The 23720-nt window shown below is 41.8% G+C and overlaps 1 protein-coding gene across 1 annotated transcript in view; it reads left to right on the top strand.

Annotated features, from left to right (window-relative positions):
* Positions 1-23720, top strand: part of PCNX2 (pecanex 2) — a 218865-nt gene that overhangs the window by 2488 nt on the left and 192657 nt on the right. Inside the window, exons 2-7 of the mRNA XM_069484552.1 lie at positions 13536-13741; positions 14626-14746; positions 15469-15505; positions 16352-17650; positions 22876-23023; positions 23162-23307. Coding sequence (XP_069340653.1) covers positions 13536-13741; positions 14626-14746; positions 15469-15505; positions 16352-17650; positions 22876-23023; positions 23162-23307 — 1957 coding nt within the window. The remainder of the gene's footprint in view (positions 1-13535; positions 13742-14625; positions 14747-15468; positions 15506-16351; positions 17651-22875; positions 23024-23161; positions 23308-23720) is intronic.

The following is a 23720-nucleotide window of genomic DNA, read 5'->3' as shown; positions in this document are numbered from 1 at the left end:
CTTTTCCATATATAGCCTGTCTTATTTAAAAAATGACAGATTATTCTTTTCTTGCTCTGGTCTCTGAAAGTGCCCTTAGAAATAAAAGGCTTCCTCCCACAACTGAGGCTTCTGTTCTCTAGGTCTTCATGCTTAAATATATTCCCCTGCACTTCAGTATTGTCTGTGATTATTAATATATTTTTCATTTTGTTTCACTAACAGGAACTTGGTCCAAAAAAGATACTTACTGCTCACTCATGGCAGGGGCTTATTCGACGTTCTGTTATTTAACATGTCCTGAGCTTTTCTGGTTTCTGCACAATTTCAGTTTAAATATGTTTAATCAAGAAAGTTTCACTGTTGGAAGGATCCACTTTTTAATTTAACAGATACCTCGAATATTTAAATAAAGACTTTTATTATTAATTCTTGAGGCAAACTTATTTCTAAGCCCTAGAATTTACTTACATCTCAGCAACAATGTAAAAAGTAATTGTTTATTAGCATTTATAAACTATATATTTATGAGAAATGTCAGAAATGTACAACTAAAAACTGTAAGCCAATTTGGATAATTTGGAATGAGTTTTACTTTGATTCCTTATTAACCTAATTTTCTTTTGGACACACCGAAAGATGATTTGTCTTGAGAGATATTTAAACTTTCATTTATTATACGTGTTTTGTCTTTGTTCTTTTGAGATGACAACTCATGGAAATTCAGTGTAGAGCTTTACAACAAGAGCACACGAGCATGATTCTGGCCTCGTATAAGTTCTGAGAGCACTAGCCTCGTGTCAGAAGATATTATTCCTGTTTTTCCTGTTATGAGTTGTGTGGTCTTGTGCAAGTCACCTCACTTCTCCAGACCTCAGTTTTATTGTCTGTAAAATGGGGATAACTACTTTCATTTTGTAGGTTTAGCAATTGAGGTCCACAGAGAGTAAGATACTTGCCCAAGTTCATCTAGATAGTAAGTGATAACATTCAGAATTTTAGCAAAGTCCTGTCATACCCGAGTCTTTGTCCTTTCCATGACACTGTGCTGCCTGACATGGCACACATAAGAGCAATTGAGCTCTGTGACACAGTAGACCCACATAAAGTGCAATTATGCTTAAGCCCATGACATTATGGTCAGCTCCAGTAGCGAGGAAGAGGTGAGTCGTAAAAAGAATAGGGTGGAAACTTCACATCCTTCAAAACTCCATGCAGGGCAACATTATGTGTGATTTTTCAGGGCTGGCAAATGCTGTTAGAATGGACAGCCCTTTCCTCACCTGCAGACGGAAAGCTTGCCTTTTGTTTTATGGCTGTAGCTTTATGTTTCCTTTCCTTGCCTTTCATTTTAGCCAGACATGCTCAGTTTCCACTTCTGCTTTTCAAAATTTAGCCTTGGAGACTGTCTTTGACAAGAACCATGTCTTTTCTAATTGCTATAATTCTAATTAAACGAGATTATCTATCCAGCACTTGCATGGCACTAGGTGGATAGGAAGCAGTCACCACATGCTAGCTGCTATTATTATAGCTAGTTGGTGACTTTTCTATTATAGTCTGTAGCCACTTCCTGTTTGGGTTCATCATTATCTTTCCTTAGGTCTTGCATTCCTTTTCTTTCTTTTTGTGAATAATATTTTCCAAACATTTTATTATGAAAAATTTAAAACATTCTGAAATCATTTTACCATGTGTAGCCATATAACCACCATTTGGATTCTACCCCATTAATATTTTATTATACTTGCTTATCACCTGTCTATCCATTTGTCCATCCTTCTATTGATCCCTCATCCCCACTTTATTTTCTTGAGGCATATCAAAATAAACTGCACACATCAGTCCGTTTCTTCCTAAATACTTCACCTTGCATAATAAATGACATTTTGGCCGGGCACAGTGGCTCACGCCTATGATCCCAGTGCTTTGCTAGGGCCAAGGTGGGAGGATCAATTGAGGCCAGTGGTGTGAGATCAGCCTGAACAAGAGTGAGACTCCATCTCTACAAAAAATAAGAAAAATTAGCCGAGTGTAGTGGCACATGCCTGTAATTCCAGCTACTTGGGAGGCTAAGGGAGGAGGATCGCTTGAACCCCACCCCCCCCACACACCCCAGGAGTTCTTTGCTGCAGTGGGCTAGGATTGCATGACTGCACTCCAGTCTCGGCAGCAGAGTGAAACTCTGTCTTTAAAATAAATAAATAAATGACATTTTGATAGAAATTTAAATACAATACATTTTAAAGAAAGTTGCCTTGGGAGCTCTGGTTGTGGCTGCACTCACTAGGTATCTCGGATCACACTCCCCTCTCCATCTCATCCCTAACCCAGGAAACTGGGTTTCCTGAGATCTAAGCAACGAAGGCGCAGTTGGATGTTGAGGTTTGAGACGAGGATCTTAAGGTCTTGCATTTCTTTGACCACCGCTTCCTTCTGCCCCCCAACTTCTAACATATAAGATGCCTTTGTGTAAATTGCGGTAAGGTGGTCTGCCCGAAGAGGCATACTTCTTCCTGGTCATTTGACCCCGTCAGCTGGAGGTCAGCATCCTGCACCACCTTACATAGCAGACCTGGCCCATTCCACTTGATTGTCCTCACTTTGCTGGCCTGCTTGGCACGTTGCTGGTCCCAGAAGATTGCCTCTCATCTTGGTCAGTCCTAGCATTCATATTCACTTTCTTTGCAGGAAAGGCATTCTCTGGTATTGAATCACATGGACTATGTTTTCCTTCTCTCCTTTGATGCCCAGAACCTCATTATCTGGTCTTTCCTCTTCTGGGAGCCTTATTTATTCTCTCATTGAGATGGCTGATCCTTTGTGCTTTTCCGATAATTCACTCGAACTTACGACTTCCTGCCTCCTGCCCTCACTTGCCTGAAGCAGAGTGGGGTTTGAGGTGAAGAGCCTGCAATGTTTAAAAAGCATCCCTGGGCCTCCAAAGGAAGTGCATACCCAGCCCTTCTAGACTTGGGCTCAGTGCCATCCTGTGCAGTTGTCCTTAAAATTTTCCTGCTCCAGATGGCTCTTTGGCCTAGGTGTGCAAAGGGCTTGGCTTGGCTTTCCTGGTATAAGCACATTTGCTAGGCATAGTCCTCCACCGTTGCTAGGGCCGTCTTCAGTGTTTTCCAGTTGGTGCCTCCTTTGAGTGACAATTGTCACCTTTCTGCAAAATTCCTCCCATTTATCCTCCTCTTCTGCCATTAGACAAGTGCACATCTGTGGGCAGGATCTGTGCTCCCAGGTTTTGTTTCTGTGTCTGTGACAAAAGAACCAGCACCTGCCTGTGCTGGGACAACTGGCCTCTGAAGCACCTTCCAAAAATAGGGCTGTTTTTTCTTTCGGTTCACAATTTTGCGACAGATTTCCTGGTGGTTAAATTTATGTCTCCTGCCCCATTCCCACTTTTCTTAGGGCTTCTTGAGATTTCTCCCCCACAGAATAATCAAAGCTCAATCATTCAGCCACTTCCACAGGCAGGAAGGGTATGAGGATGGCTTGGTCTCTCTCTTGCTCTCCTCTTCCCTCACACCTTGGCTAGTGTTTCTGATGCCCTTGGCATTAGAGAGCAGGGACACTCTTTGTTGACTGGCATGATGGTAAGCTGGCCTTGGGCTTCAGAACATGGCATGCATTCCTAGCTGACTCTGGCGAGCTGCCTTCATGCACCCTCAGAGACCCTGTTCTTTCCAGCCCTGTCTCTCCGGCGGTTTCATTGAGGAGGGCTGCTGTGTCTACCCTGCCTGGTGGCGCACTCCTTCCACCTCCAGCTTCCTTCTGCTCCACAGCCGTCTCAGACAGCATCTGAAGCAAACCAGTGCAGATTCTCGCACGCATAGTCATGTGAATGCTCACATATTCTTTGCCCCACTGCACTCTGGGTGGGCAGGCCAAGCTCCACATACCAGCTTCACCTTCCTGCCTCCATCAGAGCCGAGAGCCAGCCAGTCTCTCCTCCTTTACCTCTTCTGTGAAGGAATCAGACAGCAGTCGGCTGCACCCTCTACCCCCTGCCCAAAGGCCAGGGGGCTCGTATCAAGTCTCTGAGTGGTTCCCAGGAGCACTTCTCTCTTGACCGAGGGAAGGGATATGAAAGCAGTCATATCCATTCTGGACTCTATGACATCCTCATTTTGGGTGAGGGATTTATGGTCATATAACTCATTCTCATGGTCTATTTAGAAATTTCCGCCTGTGGTTTGTCCCAGAAATTGCACTGGAATCTATTATCTATCCTACCTTGGTTCCTTGGTCAACACTTGCACTGAAAATTCTGTTATGCAAATACACATTCATTTACATGCACATAGCCTGGCTTTCCCTCTTGACAGAACATATTGGAGACCATGACACAAAGAACTACCTTATTATTTATGTCTACATAGTATTCCTCTATGTTCAGAAAGGGTAACTTATTTGACCAGTCCCCTATTGAGTGATATTTATGTTTTCAGATGATTTTTAATCTAATGCTAGTATTAGGCTATTGGAATTAAGTTTCATTCATTAATTGAACACATATGTTATCAGTTCAGATGTGCTAGTTGGTGCTGAAGTAACAACCAACCTCAAAATCTCTTTGGTTTTACCAAGTTTATTTTTCAATGTACACTGTAGGTCCAGTGTGGTCAATGGGGGGGTATTGTCAGCAGGGGGTCCTGCTTGTCACAGGCATTTAGGGACACAGGCTGATTGAGCCTCCATTGTGGGTTAACTCATCCTCACCCCCTGACCCTGGCTAATCATTGCCAGTCACTGTGGCGGAGGGAGAGAGAGTGGGCGTCAAGCACTGGCTCTTGAGACTCCTGCCTACAAATGGCAGATACCTCGTCCACCCAGACTTCTTTGTCAGGGCAAGTTGAATGGTCTCACCTAACTTTAAAGGAAGAGGAGAGTGCGTTCCTACTGCACATCCAAGGGACAAAATGGACATATTTGTTGGATAGCACTTATGTCTGTGACAACACGCTGAGTGGCAGATGTTCTGCTGGACATCAGGGAAACAACAGGAGAGCAAGATAGACTGATGTCTCTCCCTGTGAAGTCAGCAGATGAAGATAAACAGACCTGAATAACACAGGGATAGTCGTCATGATAGGGCAAGTACAAGTGCTCTACAGTAGAGAATCCTGGCTCCCCAGAGGAGGAAGTAACTTCTAATCTGAGACTTGGTGAGTGACTAGGGGTTAGCCAAGCAAACCTGGGTAGGGGGCCAATAGCATCTCAAGCAAGGGAAACAGAGTATATTAAAGCTCTCAGGTGTGGGAGAGGGAGAGTCTGGCCAGTCCGAGGCATTACAGTTTCATTGTGTTAGATCGGACAAAGGGAGGTGGCATCCAGGAATGAAAATGAAAAAGGTTACAAACGGCCTTTCAGCCAACTTAACTTTGCTTATCCTGCAGACGTGAGCAAATGGATGTCTTGAGAAATTTTTGGCTCCAGTTTGGAGAATAGATTGGAGGAGTAGTGCAAGAGGGATGTCACTGGTTTGTACTCCAGTCTTAACTTGTATTAAAAAACGTTTTCAGTATTTCAGCAGATTTTCAAAATTGGTGGCTGTCACACTGCCTGAGTTTAACGTGTCCTGAAGTTCTGTGGCTTGCTGTTTATGATATGCCTCATGTTAGAACCTGTTTCTCTGCTCCCTGCTTCTCTCTGGAAGACTTTTCCAGATTAGTTTTGGCTTAGGTGAGGCTGGAGGGTGCCTGGTCTGGAAATGGGGCCCTAGGGAAGGGGTGAATGGGCAAGGCCTGGGCCAAACCAGGTTGGGACAATTAATGTCGGTCTCATGTTGAGTTATGGACAGGAAAGCCATTGTGTTCCCGAATAGTCCTCTGGTTTTCTCTCATAGAAGTTGTGACTAGACCAGTGCCCTTTTTCATCAAGCACATGGCACTTTGCTTCTACCTCCTTTAAAGAAGCTGGGTCATTCTGTGATTTTTATAACTTGCTGCGCACCTGTCCTTTCATTTATTCACCTTAGTGTGTGCCAGGCTGAGTTCATGGCAGTGCACACCAGTCCTGCCCTCGTGGAGCTGTCAGTCTGGTGGCCAATTACAAAGGAAATGGAAAAGCTTGACAAATTATGATCAGTGCTCTACTAGAAATAAGGGGGGGGCTCTTTTAGACAGGGTGGTCAGGGAAGGTTTGTCTGAGTGGGTGACCATTTAGCTGAAATCTCAAAGGTGGGAAGAGGCTGCCCAGGCCATGAGCTTGGGGAAGAGCCTTCCGGGCCCAAAGGAGGAGCTCAGAGGTGTGGAGGCTTGGTGTGTTCTTAAGACTGTTGGCAGGCCAGGCAGGCCAGGGTGTAGAAGATGACATGGAGAGCAGGGGGCTAAGTTTGGAGAGGCTGGTGCAGCTGGGCCATATGGCCCTTGTAGGCCACGAGGAGTTGGGCTTTAATTCTCAGTACAGTGAAACAACACTAATGGTTTTTGTTTTTGTTTTTAGCAAGTTTGAAGTACGATAGGAATTACTTTTTTTATCCCCTAGCTTTTATTTTGAAAAATTTGTAACCTACAGAAAAGTTGCAAGATTACCACAATGAATTCAATGCTATATACCCTTTTTGACCAATTCTTAGCATTGTACAAGATTTGCTTCATCACTCTCTTTACATATTCATACAGTTTTTATTCTGCTGTGTGATTTCTGAATAAGTTACAGATATGAAGGTACTTTCCCCCTAAAACTTCAGCAGGTATCTTCCACGTAATTATCACACTCAGAAAAGTTATCATTGATATAATGCTATTGTCTAATATATAGTTCCTATCCACATTTTCCCAGTTGTCCCAATAATGTCCTATATAGCTGGCGCTTTTTGTTTTGTTTTTCTTTTCTTTTCTTTTTTTTTTTTTTTGAGACAGAGTCTCACTCTGTTGCCCAGGCTACAGTGAGTGCCGTGGCGTCAGCCTAGCTCACAGCAACCTCAAACTCCTGAGGTCAAGCGATCCTCCTGTCTCAGCCTCCCAAGTAGCTGGGACTACAGGCATGCACCACCATGCCCGGCTAATTTTTTCTATATATATTTTTAGCTGTCCATATAATTTCTTTCTATTTTTAGTAGAGATGGGGTCTCGCTCTTGCTCAGGCTGGTCTCGAACTCCTGAGCTCAAATGATCCGCCCACCTCGGCCTCCCAGAGTGCTAGGATTACAGGCGTGAGCCACCACGCCCGGCCTGTTTTGTTTTTCTATATCCAAGATTCAATCAAGGATCAAACATGGCTTTTAGTTGCCACATCTCTTGCTTATCCTTTATTCTAGAATGAGTTCTCTAAGCCTTTGTCTTTTCTTTCATGGCATTGAAAGTTGTTTTCAGCAATGTTTCTTAATTTCAGTTTTTCTGTTTCCTCATGATTAGGAGTGATTATGCACCTTTTGACATGGCTGCTACCCTATAAGTGTTGTGTCCTTGTCATGCATCACATCAGGGGGAGGTGATGTCATTCTCCCACTCACCCTCCAACCCCTATTATTCGTGCTATTAAGTGTGGTCATTGGTTAAAGTGGTGTTGGCCACATTTCTCTATTGTAAAGGTACCTGTTTTCCCTTTTATATTGAGTAAGTAATCTGTGGAATGAAACCTGGAGACTATATATATTGTATTTCTACAAAATCTTTCATTCAGTAGTCATAGCATAAATTGATGTTTTTTGCCTAAAATAATTATTACACTGGTAGTTGCAAAATGATGACTTTTTGTTTTTGGTTTTTTGAGACGAGGTCTTGATATGTTGCCCAGGCTGGTCCTGAACTCCTGGGCTCAAGCAATCCTCAGAGCTCAGCCTCCTGAGTAGCTGAAATTATAGGCACATGCCACCATGCCCAGCTGCAAAAGGTGATTTTCTATTAATTTTATTTCTAACTTTATTAATTGTTATTCTTCTATAAACAAGAGCTTTCCTTTTTCTCCTGTCCCTGTAGTTTTGTTGTGCTTGTTAGGTGTGGTCTCACAGATTCGTTTTTGTTTGTTTGTTTGTTTGTTTGTTTTATTCAATAGGTATAATCTGTTCCTATCATCGCTCTTTTTGATGTTCAAGTAATCCAAAATTTGGCAAGTGGGACCTTGTTCACTCAGGTCCTGAGTTTTCTGGACATGTCCCCATCAGCTTATGTGCACTTCCTTGCTGTTTGTCCCAGCAAGGTATTCCTGGCTTAACTCCTGCTTTCCCTGCCCCAGCCCTGGAAGAATTAGTCATTTCTCCAAAGAGCCCTGATCCTTTTGGTGGTAAATGTCATCTGGAATCCAAAATCTGAGCTGCGGTAGTCGTGTTTATTGCTACTGGGTTGCCTTTTTGCCTCCAGGCCCTTTCAGTAGACAGAGCTGGGAGATTGATTAATCTATCAATTGAATAATTGATTAATCGAGTGAGAGTTTATTCTGAGACCTTCCATCGAGTCCAAATCATAGGACTCTTCCTCTCCTTCACCCACTCCACAGTTGCATCTTCCTTCTCCCACAGTGAGAACCCTGGTTCACAGCAGCGTCATTTGCTCAATCCTAAAATAAACACAGGAGTTACTACTCCCATGACACCACCATAGACAAATCTTTAAGTAAAGTTCAAGGTTATCTAGAGGTTATTATTTTGTATTTAGAATACATCCTACCAGTAATGTACTGCCAGGGTATTGTGTTCTAAAGTTACTTGGATTAATTCTTTTCCTGTTATGTTTTGATTCCTCTTTGTGTTTATGCTATCAATTTGATGTATAGTTAGGTTCACCTGTGGCTATATAGTTTTAGCTTTTTCCCTCACTCTTGTCGATTTAATAATTGTTGGAGGAATACAGCATCAACATGGCTCCCCAAAACATATAAAAAGATGTGCTGAATTACTTTATCAAAAGGTTTCTCTGACTGCGAGAGGAAAGTAGATCAGAGGAAGAGCAAAAATAGAAATGGGAGTTTCAGAGGCTATTTTCGTCATCCAGCCAAGAGGTGGTGGCGGCAGTGAAGATGGAGAAATGTGGGTAGATTTGGAAAGGATTTAGTGATAAGTTCATTTTCACGGTGGAGGAGTGAGGATGAAGAGGAATCAAAGGTGATATCCGATTATCTGGTTTGAGGAAGAGGTGTATGGGGTGCCCCTGACTGAGGAGAAGAGAGGACAGTTCGTGGGACAGATGGGAGACTAAACTCATAATTTTACACATACTAGTTTGGAGTTTCTTTTTAGGTATCCAAGTGCAGGTATGGAGTAGATAGTTGCATATGGGTGTGGGGAGCTTAAAGAAACAATCTAAGCTGGAGATATGAATTTGCAAATCATCAGTACAGAGGTTATATTTACTGCCAATGGACTGAGTGAGGTCTTCTAGGTAGCATGTGTAGAAAGAGAAGAGAGCTAACGGTGAGGTCCCAGGAGCTCTGCAGAGGAGGTGTCAGCGAGACAGGGGAAGAGCCAGGGGAGCGTGTGTCTTAGAAACAGGAGAGCATTTCAACCGTGAGCAACTGTGTTGCATGCTGCTGAGAAAAGAGGAAACTGTAGTCATTTTTTTGTCTTTAGAGACGCTGACAAGAACACTGTCAGTGGAGTGTTGAGGAGTGGAAGCCAGATTGCTGTGGGTTTAAAAGGCAATGGGAGGTGAAGAAATGAAGACAGTGGGTGAAGATGGTTCTTTCGTGCAGGGAGCAGAAAAATGGCAAAATATCCACAGAGAGGTTCAGAGTTAAGGAGGCTTCTGTCTCCCTCAAGGTTAGAGAATCCTTGCCTATGGGGCTATGATTTGAATTCCTCCTGGGTGCCTGGTGTGGTGCTTCATACACAGTGGAAAATCAGGTTGTTTTTCCATTGATGGAAACTGCCTTGATAAGGGAAGACACAGGTTTGGTAGTGCATAGAACAGACTGCGGTCAGGCCCGTTTTGGTAGACTCACTGCAGTGTTGTGGCCGGAATCCAGATCTTCAAAAATGGAACTAAAAAACAGAAACATTACTCCTTGTATTAGCTTGCCTTGAAGTTCAAATTGCCTTTGCTCCGCAGCAATTATTTATGTAGCAATTATGTATTTCTTTGTGGTACTTATATAATAATTGTGAATGTTTTCCCTATCATAGGAAACTTGGACTTTAAAAAAACTTACAGACCATTGGATCAAACAAAAATGATTTTTTTTTATCTCACTTATTGTTATTGATTGATCTTAAATGTAGAAAGGAAATATAGATGTTTTGGACTTTGAAGGATCTTAGGAATTTTCTAGTCTTATCTCTTATTCTCTGATATAAATATATATATTGGATTATGGGTATGCTTCAGTTCCTTCCCCCAAATCTTTACCATCACAAATGAAAAGTCAGAGAATTGGTACTTGTATCCCATTGGTCTTCCTTGTCTTTTGTTAACTTATTTCTGCTTTCAAGACTACAACTAGATACTTAATAATCAGGGAAGAAGAAAAGTTCCTGAATATAAGAATATTTATCCCTGAGCAATCCCTGAAACAAATATTTTACCCAGAAAACAGTTGTCTGGCTTGTTTCATAACTATTTTTTTGTATTACATATCAACACCCCTGACTGTCTACGCAGGCAATAAAAGATTTGCTCTGTGACTCTTTACTCCATCTTAAAATGCCATAGTTGCATTGATTATCCCATGGTATTGGTGAATGATGAGTCGATCGTGATGATGGTGATTATGGTGATGATAATGACTTTAACATTTGAGTGCTTACATACCAGAAAATGTATTAATTATTTTATAGTTATTATGTTTAATCCTTATAAAAATCCTCTTAAGACCTATTAATCCCATTTCATAGAAGAAACAGATTTACAAAGGCTAAATAAATTCCAAAGTTTGCACAATTTGCCAAATTGTGAAAAGATATGTAACATGAAATTACTATCATAAATATTTATTCACCAATATTTTTGATGAACTGTTTGCTGGTTACCAAGCTAGGTGTTGAGAGTGCAGTGGAGAATAAGACAAACCTGGCTTCTGTCCTCATGGGACTTACCATCTTTACATGCCTCTCATGAATAAATTAGAATCAATATGGATTTCGTGCAAATAAACAGCAGAGCCAAAGAAAGTAGCAGGACTAAGAAAAAGTGTTATTCTACTTTTTTGTTCATCTTACTTTGCAAGATAGAAGTGCAAATAGGGCTAAATTTTGAGAATAAGCCAAATTTCATGATTCCATCCACTTCATCATTTTTAAATGAGTATTTGCAAGGGTGGTCTACTTTAAGGGGTGCTGTGTTAAGGCCTCCCTGTCCATAACTTGTGGGCCAAGTTCATAGATGTCAGGATGCACTCGGTACATGTCTGCCTCCGGGGGTTCTTGGCCTGCATTCCCGGGGTCCAAACTTCTGCTGGGCTCATGCCAGTTCTCAGCATATAACCACAAGTCCTAGGTGTTATGAAAAAATACTAAATTTGTTTAATTTATTTGTTCATAAAGGAAATTCACTAAATATGGAATGAACTTTTATTTTGGATCTGAAAAGTTACAAATTTCTTCACATACATAAATGCAGAGAAACGATAGCGCTTCTCTGTCACGTGGCCTGATTTTTTGGTATACACACCTATTCCCAACCCCTCAAGGAATTACAGTTTACTTACATAGGACGCAGAGTCCTACTTGAATGGCACAGACGAGATACTCAACACTTGTCTGTTGAATGAATAAATGAATGGGAAATGGGTGACCAGATGGACAAAAAGCTGCTCTCTTAATTTGACAAAATGAATGAACAAAATATGATCATTATCTCTGAAGCAGAAAAGACAACTCAAATGGCTCAGTCTGAATCTCACCTTTTTTGGAATAACCTATGGTTTTCTGAAAAGTCATCGAAGTTGTCAGGCTTCCAGAAACTTGAAGTAGGAGATTTCAAAGCCCACATCTACTCCCGGATAGCATGAATACCCAGGCTGAGAGCTCTCCACAGCCAGAGGAAGTAACTCCGGCACACAGCAGCGTAACTCAGCACTCTTGGATGAGCACGCAAATGTCAGGAATGAGTGTGTTACCTTTGGCAGATTAATGCCTTATTTATTAGGCCACACACTCTGAGTAGAAATATTTTCCAAATAACTTGAAGCTTAACCTTTAAGCAGGAAAACTCAATTTATTTTAATCGTATTGATAGAACAGTTTTAAATTCCCCTGCCTTCTCTAACAGTGTATTGAATATCATAGACCATTTGCTTTATAATTCTAGATATCTTATTTTGCTTTTGTAGCAATAGCCTCAGACATAACTGAGGTACGTTTGTGTCTCAGAAAATTATCATAGAAGTGCCTTTGCTTTTTTATGGTGCCTGTGTAAATGTGAAACTTACCTGCTGTGAAACTTACCTGCTGCCAGGTGGGGACCTGACTTCATTATCTCTCTATCTAATGTTATCTTATTTAGCCGTTCTTTCATTCACTGATTTATTACTTTACATTTATTTGCGGACTTTGCCCCCCCCCCCCCACCATGCAGTGAAAGCCGGTTAGTGATGGTGAAAATCCCTCACTTCATCTTTTACTTGTCGGTGATCATTTTCGTCTTTCTCTGTTGTGCCTTTTCTTTGGCTATTCTGTTTTAGGTACGGTCTTCCCCAGATGATGTACACGTGGAATGGGTGATGGCAAGTTGGCAAGAGTTCCTTAGGAGCAGATGGGGGCTGGGCCTGGCTGTCTGCAGGCCCCACTGGGGTTCCGGGCTGCAGCCAGGGGTGGGGAACCTGCGGCCTTGGGGCCACATGTGGCCTTTGGGACCCTTGGGTGTGGCCTTTGGACTGCATTCCATCCCAGAGGGTAAGAATTCAGTTTAGGAAGCACTGGAGAACCTGTGATGGTCCACAGCCCTGGGAGGGAATTAGGAAGGTGTGTGGAGATGCTACAGAGTGGGACACCTACGTGGGTCCCGGTGATTCCTTTGGCTGCTTGAGGGGATTGGACAGAATTGAGCTGAACTTCACTGTCATCTCCATCTTAGATGGTTTGTCACTGCTGGAAATGTCCCTCTTCCTTTTGGAAGCAGTATGTTTTTGTGGCCCTCGTGTGGGTCACAACCCTAGGGAAACCCAGGGCCTGCTGGTGTTGTCTCAGCAGGAGGTCAGGGAGGGGGTGGAGGGAGAGGTGACCCTAACCTTCCTTCTTTCTTTTTCCTTCTGTTGTCCCAAGGCCTTTTGTGTTTTGTTGGCAGAAACAACACCTTAAAGGCCTTTCCCCGCCCTGTAAGGCCAGATACCAGGAAGGTGCATTGGATTAGGTCATAGGAAAGAGCCGATAGAAAATGGGAGGTTCCCTCTCATACATCCTTCATTCTGAGGGTTCCTGTCTGCAAATCAAACATTGGTCATCAGCACAACTACTACAGAACCTGAGCAACAAGAAAGACTTAGAAAATATACAATAAAAAGATAAGCAGCTCTTTCTCCTCAAGAATTGTAACCAGGACAACTTACAAAACTAATAAAATTTGAAATCTTGCCCAATTTATGCTCCATACGTAGTCCAAAAAATGCTTCCAGATTTAAAACAAGAAGAAAATCTTAAAATCAAATGATTTTTTTCTTTCTTTTCTCTTCTTCAGGCTCTTCCTCCAAATGCGATCACTGTATTTTTTTACTGCAGTTCAGTGACTATATTCTTCACAGTCATCAAATTGGTCAGTTATCGCCTGCACCTCATGTTTGATAAAGGAGAAGTAATTCAGCAGAAGCCCTCCAGAAAGAAAGAAAAGCCAAGTAAAGGCAAAGACACTAACAGTGAACACATAACTATTCACAAAATCCCAAGGTAACATTTCCGATGAATGTGTCAGTTCATAATTTAAATGTTTTAATTTTGATTAAAATAACTTTTCTCGTTTATTAGTTTATGAAAACTCCAGTAGAGGGAGACACAAATATGTACACTTTTCTTATAGTTAAGCATATATCCTTACATATAAAACGGATATTGATAATCAAGATGGTTTAACTGGCTATCAATATGACCTTATACCATGATCTAAAATTCACTTGCCTTAGGCTTAGTGCTGGGAAAATTTTGCTTCAGTATTTCTATCTTATTCAAATGCTTAGAGCATGACAGAGTATTTTAAACTCAAATACCATGTGTGTTTGTTGATATAAAAGTCATACATTGCATAGAACTGAAATATTAAGAGTAATTACTGACATGGTGGATCACTGAGGTGGGAGGATTGCTTGAGTCCAGGAGTTTGAGACTAGCTTTAGTAACATAACAAGACCCCGTCTTTATAAAAAATACAAAGATTAGCTGGGCATGGTGGCGCATGCCTGTAGTCTCAGCTATTTGGGAGGCTGAGGCAGGAGGATCGCTTGAGCCCAGGAGTTGGAGGTTGCAGTGAGCTAGGCTGATGCCACTGCACTCTAGCCTGGTCAACACAGCAAGACCCTGTCTCCCCCCCCGCAAAAAAAGTAATTATTGAGTAAGCATCCTTGTCTTGTTATCCTTCTTGCCTTATTTCTTATAGGTCCTTCAAAAAGCATGTCCTGTAATTTTAAAGTAATGTTTATTGCTCTTGTAAATATAAGATTAGTATATAGGGAATATGACAAAATGGACTCTAGGAAAAAAATGTTTTTGGATTAATACCCAAAGCATCATGGTTGTATTTGATAATACCACTGCTCTTGTTTCTCACATTGGCTCAGCAATAATAGGCAGATTCACAATGGCAAAAAGGAAGAGGGCAATCGAAACCTCTCGACGCCTCCCCTCCGCTGCAGCTCCCGAGGGCAGAGCCTAAACTCCCACCACTCTTCCGGGCCGCCGGTCAGTAGTCTTTTTTCCTGTTTTGCTCTCTTCACGTTGTTTTAGTGTTGATCCCATCTAGAGTGGGAGTGTTCAGCAATTGTAGTTTTCAAGCTGTAATTACTGGTCCTTGTGCTCATGGAATATCACATCTCAGGGTGTGGAAATGTCCTTAAGCTGCGCTTGGGACCGTCAGATGAAAGCCTGGTCGTGTTCAAAGCATACCCAAAGCATGGCCTCCTCTGCCGTCCGCTCCCGCCCGCCCCTGCTGGGCTGACCACACCGGCCGGAGAGCCCACGTGCAGACCTTGGCTTTCTTCTCGCTTCTCCTGTCATTCATTTAAGTCATCGTGTTTGCAATGCCTTGCACCTGGAATCAGCATCACCTGTCCACTGCTTATTGCATTAAGTCACACTTGTCTTTGGAAAGTCAATATGTTACCTTTTTCCTAGATTAACTTTATTGGGCTCCATTCACTATAGTATAAGAAGTGACGTATTCCTTCTCCTACTTTCTTAATCAGCAAACCCTCCTTAGATACAGTACAGTTGGTTGAATCTGTCTCTCTCTCTCTGTGCATATATATATATATATATATATATATATATATATGTATCCATTTCTGCTCCCCATTTTATAGAAGCTTAAGAAAAACAGTGTCTCCTGATCAGTGGCTGCAGACTGCCTGGAAATGGGCAATGAACTGCCTCATATATTGATTTTTGTTTCTCCATTTGTTTAGGAGTTGCCAGCACAGGAAACAGTGGAAGATCTCAAAGGTAAAATGTTATCATCCTTTAATATTTTATCACAGCATCATCCTCAGTGAAGCGAAAAATATGTTTTATAAAACAGAATGCCAGCGAATTAATAGAAAATAAGAACTGTACCCAAGGCTGCATAGTTATATTTTCATTTTGTTTCTTTAATTAATTAATTTTTTATTTTTAATTATTATGAGGCATAACAGTTGTATATCTTTATGGGGTACATGTGATATTTTGATACATACGATGTGAATTAATCAAATCGGGTAATTTAGGTATCCATCACTTCAGGCATTTAACAATTCTTTGTGTTAGGAACACTCCACTTCCACTCTTTTAGTTATTTTAAAATACACCCTAACTTATTGTTGATTATAGTCACTTTGCTGTGCCCTCAATTATCATTCATTCTAACTAGATTTCTGCACCCATTAACCATCCCCACTTTCACCCCTCCCTTCCCTGCCCCCGCTACCCTTCCCAGCCTACGGTCACCACCATTCTATTCTCTGTTTCCATGAGATGAATTGTTTTCAATGCTTAGCTCCCACATGTGAGTGAGAACATGCGGGATTTGCCTTTCTGTGCTTGGCTTGTTTCAGTTCACACTCCTGGCCAGAAGTGATCTTCCAGCCTCAGCCTCCCAAAGTCCTGGGATGACAGGTGTGAGCCACTGTGCCTGGCCGCAATTAGTACTTTAAACATAGACATTTCAGGAACAATTTCACAGTGGAAGTGATATTTTAAAAAATAAGCATCCAATCACGTGTATTAGTTTTATTATTATTAGGTCTTGCTCTGAGACATTATTCATCTATTCCAGACGCTACTAAAGTTGCCATTTGTTGTTTATTTCAGGCGTCATTCTGTCAGAAGACCAACCCGTACCACCAGAGTCATCTACCTCACCTGGCATCAAAACAGAAAGCTCACCTGCTTCTCAAGCGCGCGTGCCAGAAACCACGCCCAAGTCAGCAGCACCTGTGAAACCATTTGCCGCGGAAACTCTCATCAACGGAAAAGGAAAGGAAAGAGGGAGCAAGGGGCAGCCTCCTTTGCGCCACAGATCCGAGGGCGGCTTAGTGGACAAGGGACCCTTGAAGAAGTTGCCCCACCTGTCTTTGTCTCAGTATGACTTACTAGAAACAGATGTTTCTTTCCAGCCATGGGGGAGTGAAAATTCGGTCCTGATTCCAGAACCTCCCAGCCGTCCTCAGGGCTCCATGAGGGAGCAGTTGCAAAGCAGGTCCCCTCAGGACAGCCTGAGCAGCAGCTGTCCTCAGTGTGACACCGTCACGGTCAAGGCTGCGGAGGAGCCGGCGGACACTTCCTGTCGGGTGGACCTGCCCTTGAGCCAAGAAGCGAACTGCTCAGATAGCGAGGTAGCCGTCACTCTCATCGATAATTCTCAACCCGGAGACCCCCTGAGTCTGCATGAACCCATTAAAATTGTCATCACGATGAGCAGTACCCAGAACTCCATGACAGACCCGGAAAGCTCCCTGCACCTGAAGGTGGTTAGCACGGAGAGGACCGGTTTGAGTTCTGATGCTGAGCCAGCTACCCCAGCGGTGGCCAGTCCTCCGAACACTGAGCAGATCAGAATTCCTGTGATCACCCTTGAACTGTCTGAGGATGGGGGAGGAGGCGTTGCATGTCCCCAAGGCAATGGAAGCGAAAGGATGTCCGAGAGGTCGAAAGCAGAGGCGTCTTCTACTCAGTGTTCCAGCTACAGATCTGGGGCGGGGGAAAGTGCCACCAAGGACTGCAGTCCTTCCTCGCGGAACCCCTGGGAAACAGCACCCCCACTCACACCTGCTGTGGCCTCCGAGTCTGAGATGGGGAAGGAAGGCCAGGCTAACCTTGACCCATCGTCTTGTAAGAACAGCCACGAAAAGAGACATGCCCGCGTGCTCAGTGTGGATAGTGGGACAGATGTCTTCCTGAGTAAAAGTTGCGCAGAAATTATTAACGATAAAGAGAAAACAATGCCAACTTCCAAATCTGACCTAGAGGCTAAGGAAGGACAAATACCAAATGAGTCCAACTTCTTGGAATTTGTCTCCCTGTTAGAATCAATTAATACTTCCAAGGTGGTGGCCTCCAATCCATCGAATGGCTCAGCAGAGCAGAAGGAAGAAAGTGGGCTTCTCCAAGGTGCGATTCCACCTCAGTTCTGTTCTGAACGTGGCACAGAAGGCAATCAGTGTATCTCTTTGTCATTTGCCTTTTATGATTTGCATATGCAAATAGTGAGACAACTATTGGGCAATCATTTGTTGCTTGGCTTTCTTGATATTTGCTGAATGTGCCAATACTAACGTTTGTGATGAGCCTATATACATCTATTGCCTTATTCTACCAGGAAACTTAAGGCATGATAATGAGTTTTTGGTTTCCCTAGAAGGCAAGAATATTTATTTCCAGAGAAATAAACAGTTTTATTTTACTATAGTGACAAGTACTTGCAGCTGATCATGAAGCAAATTTTTGTTAGAAGCAAATCTCCTTTTTCTGCCGAGTTGCATTATAAAAGAGTTCCCTAATAATCCCCTGCTGTATACATAAGAATAACAAACACTGCTATAGCTCTTCATCTGTGCCAGCCAGTGTCCCAAGTACTTTACGTGTATTAACGAGGGGGACTGTAACTCATGGTTTGACTGGAAGGATCCTCATTTACACTTGTTTTGCCAACAGAATTATTAACAACACTGACTTTCTCTTTCACAAGTGTCCGCAGTTTAAATGATAAACTATGCGGTTACCCTCATATTAACTCACTCCTCATGTAACTTTAGAACCTTATGGTATAGTAACACTCAGCATTCCTATTCTGCAGACAAGGTTTCCACTAACTTTCCCACGTTAGTCTAGTAAGTTCGGAAAGTGTCAAACTGAGATTTGATTCCAGGCAGTCTTGTTCCAGAGTCCCTCCTCAAAAAAGGTAAACTAATATTTCCTATATTATTTTCAGTTAATATCTTTGGTCCTCAGTTTGCTCACCAACAAAATGATGTTACTGGACTAGAGTTTTTATAAAGTTTATTAGCTTTAAATTTCTGTTTCAGTGATTTTTGAATACATCTCACACACACACACACACACATGTACACGTATACGTGTGTGTGTGTGTGTGTGTGTGTGTCTGTGTTAAGGTGGTATCTATATGGTAGGATTGCTTACTGGAAGTTGTGGTTGCACATAGTGGCTCATTTTCTGTGCGTAGATTGTAGTATTTCTTAGTGCTAGGATTGTTCCTCTGCTCTCTGGAACAGCCAGGGGCTCTTCTAGCTACATATTGGCCCCTCTGAACAATTCACTCTGATTCAGTTAAACTTTTTAACAGGCATAGTCAGTACATAAAAGCAGGGGTAACTTTGAGATAAAAACCTTTCTGAGATAAGATTTGAGTGCTCATCATCTATTCAATATAAAGAGTCATACCTGTAGACCCACACTATCTATAGAACTTTTTCTGCAGCGATGAAAATATTTCATATCTACTACAGCCCAATATGGTAGCCATTGGCCACTTGTGGTTATTAAATACTTGAAATGGGAATTATGCAGCTGAGGGACTGCATTTTTAATTTAATTTAATTTTAATTCATTTAAATGGCCATGTATGGTCACAGGGTACTGTACTGGGACAGTAATAATCCAGAGGACACAAGAGTTTTTCCAGAAGCAGCATGTCCAGTGGACAGAGCACTGGCTTTGGAACCAGATAGCCCTGGGCCAGAGTTTGGTTCTGTACTACCACCTGGGTTTGGTTGGACAATTCACTAAATCCATTTGCATCAGAGTTTCTTCTATAAAGCAGGAATAACAATATGGTACAGATTTACTCCGAAGATTCAATTAGGAGAATATGTGAAGAGTCTTGCTATTTGATCAATTTCAGTCCTTTATTTTCACCTCAGGCTATGTGTAAAATTTATTTGGTTTGTCTACTTGAATTTCTGCTCCTCTTCAATTTTTCAGCCAGCCACATTCAATCAGAACGGTGTTAACATGGAAGTCGAGGGGGTGTGCAGGGGAATGTGGCTGCGATGAGCTATTCTATGAGAAGGAATGGGCTTGGTTGTCAAGAATGTGGCGCTACGGCAGGGAGAGGGGAGTTGCAGTGGATTATACGCCTCTTTCAGAACAGAACAGAAGGAAGAAAGATAAAGACTACAATAAGTCTCTAGTTCTTAGAAGGATATCAATGCTGTGGTACCTTGTAGTTTTGCTATTGGTGGTATCTTCTTGTTCTTCTTTCACTAAAGAAGAATTTATTATTGTAAACCCAATTTTGGAGTGTATTTATAAAACAACGTGCCAGTGTTCAATGATGTTAGCAGCCTAGGGAATGTTCTCTAACCTTTTTCCTGCTTGTTGGTAGGACAGTGCTTGAGCTTGGACAATGATTGGAAAAAGATACATGATTTCCAGTTCCCTATAAAGTAGTCTTATTTCCAACCTAGGTTATCTCCACAAAGGACTTTCGGATTATCCTCAGGTCTTGGGAAATCCTAAAATTCAAGGCTATGGAAAACCACATACTTATCAAAACCCTTTAAAACCGTGTTTATTTGGATTTTTGTTTGTTTGATATAGCTTTATGTTACTTTGTGGAAATAAATGAAGATTTCCCAAATGAGAAGCAAAGGCTATTATTCACAGCTTGCTGTAGCGAGAGAGTCAGACACCATCCCTTGGTTTTGGCAGAGACTTAAAGGCAGGCCGAGTGGGAAAGCTTCATAGTGGAAAAAGGGGAGACTTCAGGGGTGCCCTAACTGCAGGTTATTGGCACAGGGAAGCTGGAGGTGGCCAACTAGAAGTGGGGCACATGTGCTTGGTTAGGGGACCATATATGGCTTTCTTTGGTTGGAAGCAGGGACAAAAATTAGGGGAGCTGTCAGTTTGAATCAAGTCCTGGCCATTTGGGGCTAATTATCAAAGGGGTTATTCTTGTTTGACTTCCTGGATTGTTTGTCAGAAATACTGATCTGACTTCCTACAGGCCTGACTTGTACATGGTATGTTGATTCCTGGGCTGGTTGCTCTAGATAATGGGTTAGTTTCCTTGGCTGGTTGCTTCAGATTGTTGGTCAGGGTTCTTTTGTGTATTCAGTCTCTTAACTTCTAGAAATTTCTAAGGAAATAATCATGAATATATGTAGGGATGCTTATTGAAGAATTATCTATAATATGAACAGTTGAAATGACCTAAATTTACAACAATAGGGGTCCTTTTAAATAAATTATACTGCATCAATGTAATAATTATATTACTACTATTTTTGGGTAATGTAGAAGACTAATGACATTAAATATTTATAAGAGCTTAATATAACTATGATAGCCGTAGAACGGCATCTGAATCATGACTTCGTTTTTGTAAAAAATATGTGTATATTTCTAGAAGAAAGAAGACTGGTGTGATATGTATCAAATTGGCTACAGTGGTAACATCAGGATAGCAGGATTAAGAGCGATTTAAATTTTTTTCTTTTGTCTAATTTTAGATCATGTACCATAAATGTGTCCTATTTTTATAAACAGAAAAATTCCTATAAGTGTGTTTTTTAAAGGGAAAAGGAAAAAATAGGCCATATGTTGACTTATGTAATGTACCCATTTAAGAGCAGAGGAGACTAAGATATGGCGAAGAAATATGAACAAATGAGTCCAAATATGTGCAGTGTGGGGGAGGAAAGCTGCGTGAATGTGCCTGTCTGTGATTTTCCATGAGACATGCTCATGGCTAAAGCAATTTGTTGTGATAGCACTTTCTTATAAATATGTTTCTTGAAAACTTGGAAACTTCTATCTTGACAAGCTGTCAAATGAAATGCATTTTTGTACCAAAGGAATCCTTACGGTAGCTTCACAGATGTGCTGGGAATGTTTATCTTTAGCACTCACATAGAAGTCAGCGATGTTCCTCCAATTACTGGAAGTCTAAGGATGAAAACCTTTGTTCTATACCCTGCAATGCTGTGATTTATACGCCCCTACCCCCCACCACTAACACAATTTCACTTGCTAAGGACTTAGGCAGATCTTCATGGACTTTCTTAATGGTATGTCTCCAAAGAGCGGTAGGTTCAGACCACTCAGTCCTGTTCTCTCAGACCCAGGCTAATGACCTTCAGACCCTATGCAATGTACTCAGAAGAGGTCATGGGAATACAATGCTCCCTTTGACCTTAAGGGCTGTTGGAGTATGTCTGCAGACCACAGAAAAGGAAAGAGTGACCCTCAGGGACATGTTCCATTTTGCATAATGGTATAAGCTAGGACACTTATTTTGGTCCATTGTTTAAAAAGGATGCTAAAAAAGCAAAAAAAAAAAAAAAAAGCCAAACAAACAGACAAAAAAACACCTCCCCCCCCCCCAAAAAAAAAAACCAACCCAGTCTGTACCTATTGATCTTGAAATTCTCATTCACCTTAAAGTATCCTCAGGGCAAGGAGTCGGTGTTGTAGCTCACTGTGTCCTCCATAGTGCTAAGCGATACAGTTCAAAATCAGCTGAACTTAACAAGTATCTGCTTTATGAAGAGACCAATTCTACCTTTAGCTTGAAAATTTAGATTTGGAGACTGAGTGAGGAGAAAGACTGATAAGGTTTAAAAATGGTAAATGAGTGAGACCTTGCTCCAAAATAGCCAGGTTTGTTTACATAATTTTTCCTTCATCTGAGGCTGTCCATTGACGAGTTATTAGCCTTTCAGGCCCATGTAGTCTAAACGGGTGATTTTCAACCAGGGAAGTTTGTGGTCACTGAGTTATTTTTAAGGGAGTCCCTGAATCCATATGTAAAGTAGTTGGTATTTGTAGATGCTCAAATAACATGGCGCAAACATATACACCCTTCTGTTTTTCAAATAAATTTAGGTACTTTCATAATTAGTGAAATGAAAACTTATTTAAAAGCATTTTGTGGCCGGGCACGGTGGCTCACGCCTGTAATCCTAGCACTCTGGGAGGCCGAGGTGGGCGGATCGTTTGAGCTCAGGAGTTCGAGACCAGCCTGAGCAAGAGCGAGACCCCATCTCTACTAAAAATAGAAAGAAATTATATGGACAGCTAAAAATATATATAGAAAAAATTAGCCGGGCATGGTGGTGCATGCCTGTAGTCCCAGCTACTCGGGAGGCTGAGACAGGAGGATCCCTTGAGCTCAGGAGTTTGAGGTTGCTGTGAGCTAGGCTGACGCCACGGCACTCACTCTAGCCTTGGCAACAGAGTGAGACTCTGTCTCAAAAAAAAAAAAAAAAAAAAAAAGCATTTTGCATTCTGAAACAGTTTGTGTAACTTATTTCCAAGAGCATTCACATTACTTTTTTATTTAGTATTATATTAACACATAAAGTAATGTTTTCCAGATAATTGTTCCCAGGAGAAAAAGGAAGAAATCCCAGAAAGTGAAAAGCCCACTGGACAAAATTCCAAGCAAGGAAAACCAGACTTACAAAGTCAAGACCATACTGGGACCAGCCCCGTGTTCACTCAACCTGCCAAGACCCCCGCCTTGTAAGGATAACCGACTCATTTATCTTCACTGGGGTAGAAAGCATGAGACAGCCTCATTTGCTGGCTGCTTCTTTTCATGCTTCATTAAGGGTAAGGAGGAACTCCTAATCATGTTTTGAAACTTTTATATATGTTAAGTTTCCAGGGCAATAGACAAAGACAAATAATCTACAGGGTAACTTCCCAACAAGACAGTTCCGTCTTGCAAGTCATCAGTGGGCCTGAAACATCTGTGCAAGAGGAGATGTCTGTGGATGCTATGCATGTCTTCATTGATGAACATGGTGAGTCTTTAGAGCACTTTACTAATGAGCAAGAAGCGGGAAACTGTCAGCTTCCTCAGAATTTGGCATGGTCTCTTAACCTGAGAACTAGACTTTGGGACAGGAAGACTTAGTCCTGTGATTGCCCAGATGATGTTTTTAGAACAGAGTGTGCTCCCTTCTGCCTCAGGGCCTTTGCACATGCTGTGGCCCTCAGTGTCTGCAATGTGCTATTTATTGTTCAAGTCTCAGTTCTAAGGTTAGTTTTTTGGAAAAACCTTTCCTGGACTCCCCAGGCTTAATCAGGTTCATCTGCTTTTTTTGTTCTCTTAATGCCCTGTCCTTTTTCTTCTTTGATACTATTACAGCTTGTAATTATGTATCTACTCATAATATAATTAATGGCATTTCCCTCTCACAATCGTAAACCTCAA

This window comes from Eulemur rufifrons, chromosome 11, assembly GCF_041146395.1.
Source record: "Eulemur rufifrons isolate Redbay chromosome 11, OSU_ERuf_1, whole genome shotgun sequence".
Lineage (NCBI taxonomy): Eukaryota > Metazoa > Chordata > Mammalia > Primates > Lemuridae > Eulemur > Eulemur rufifrons.
Note: the sequence above shows the minus strand (reverse complement) of the source record. Positions and strands in the feature narration are given on the sequence as shown.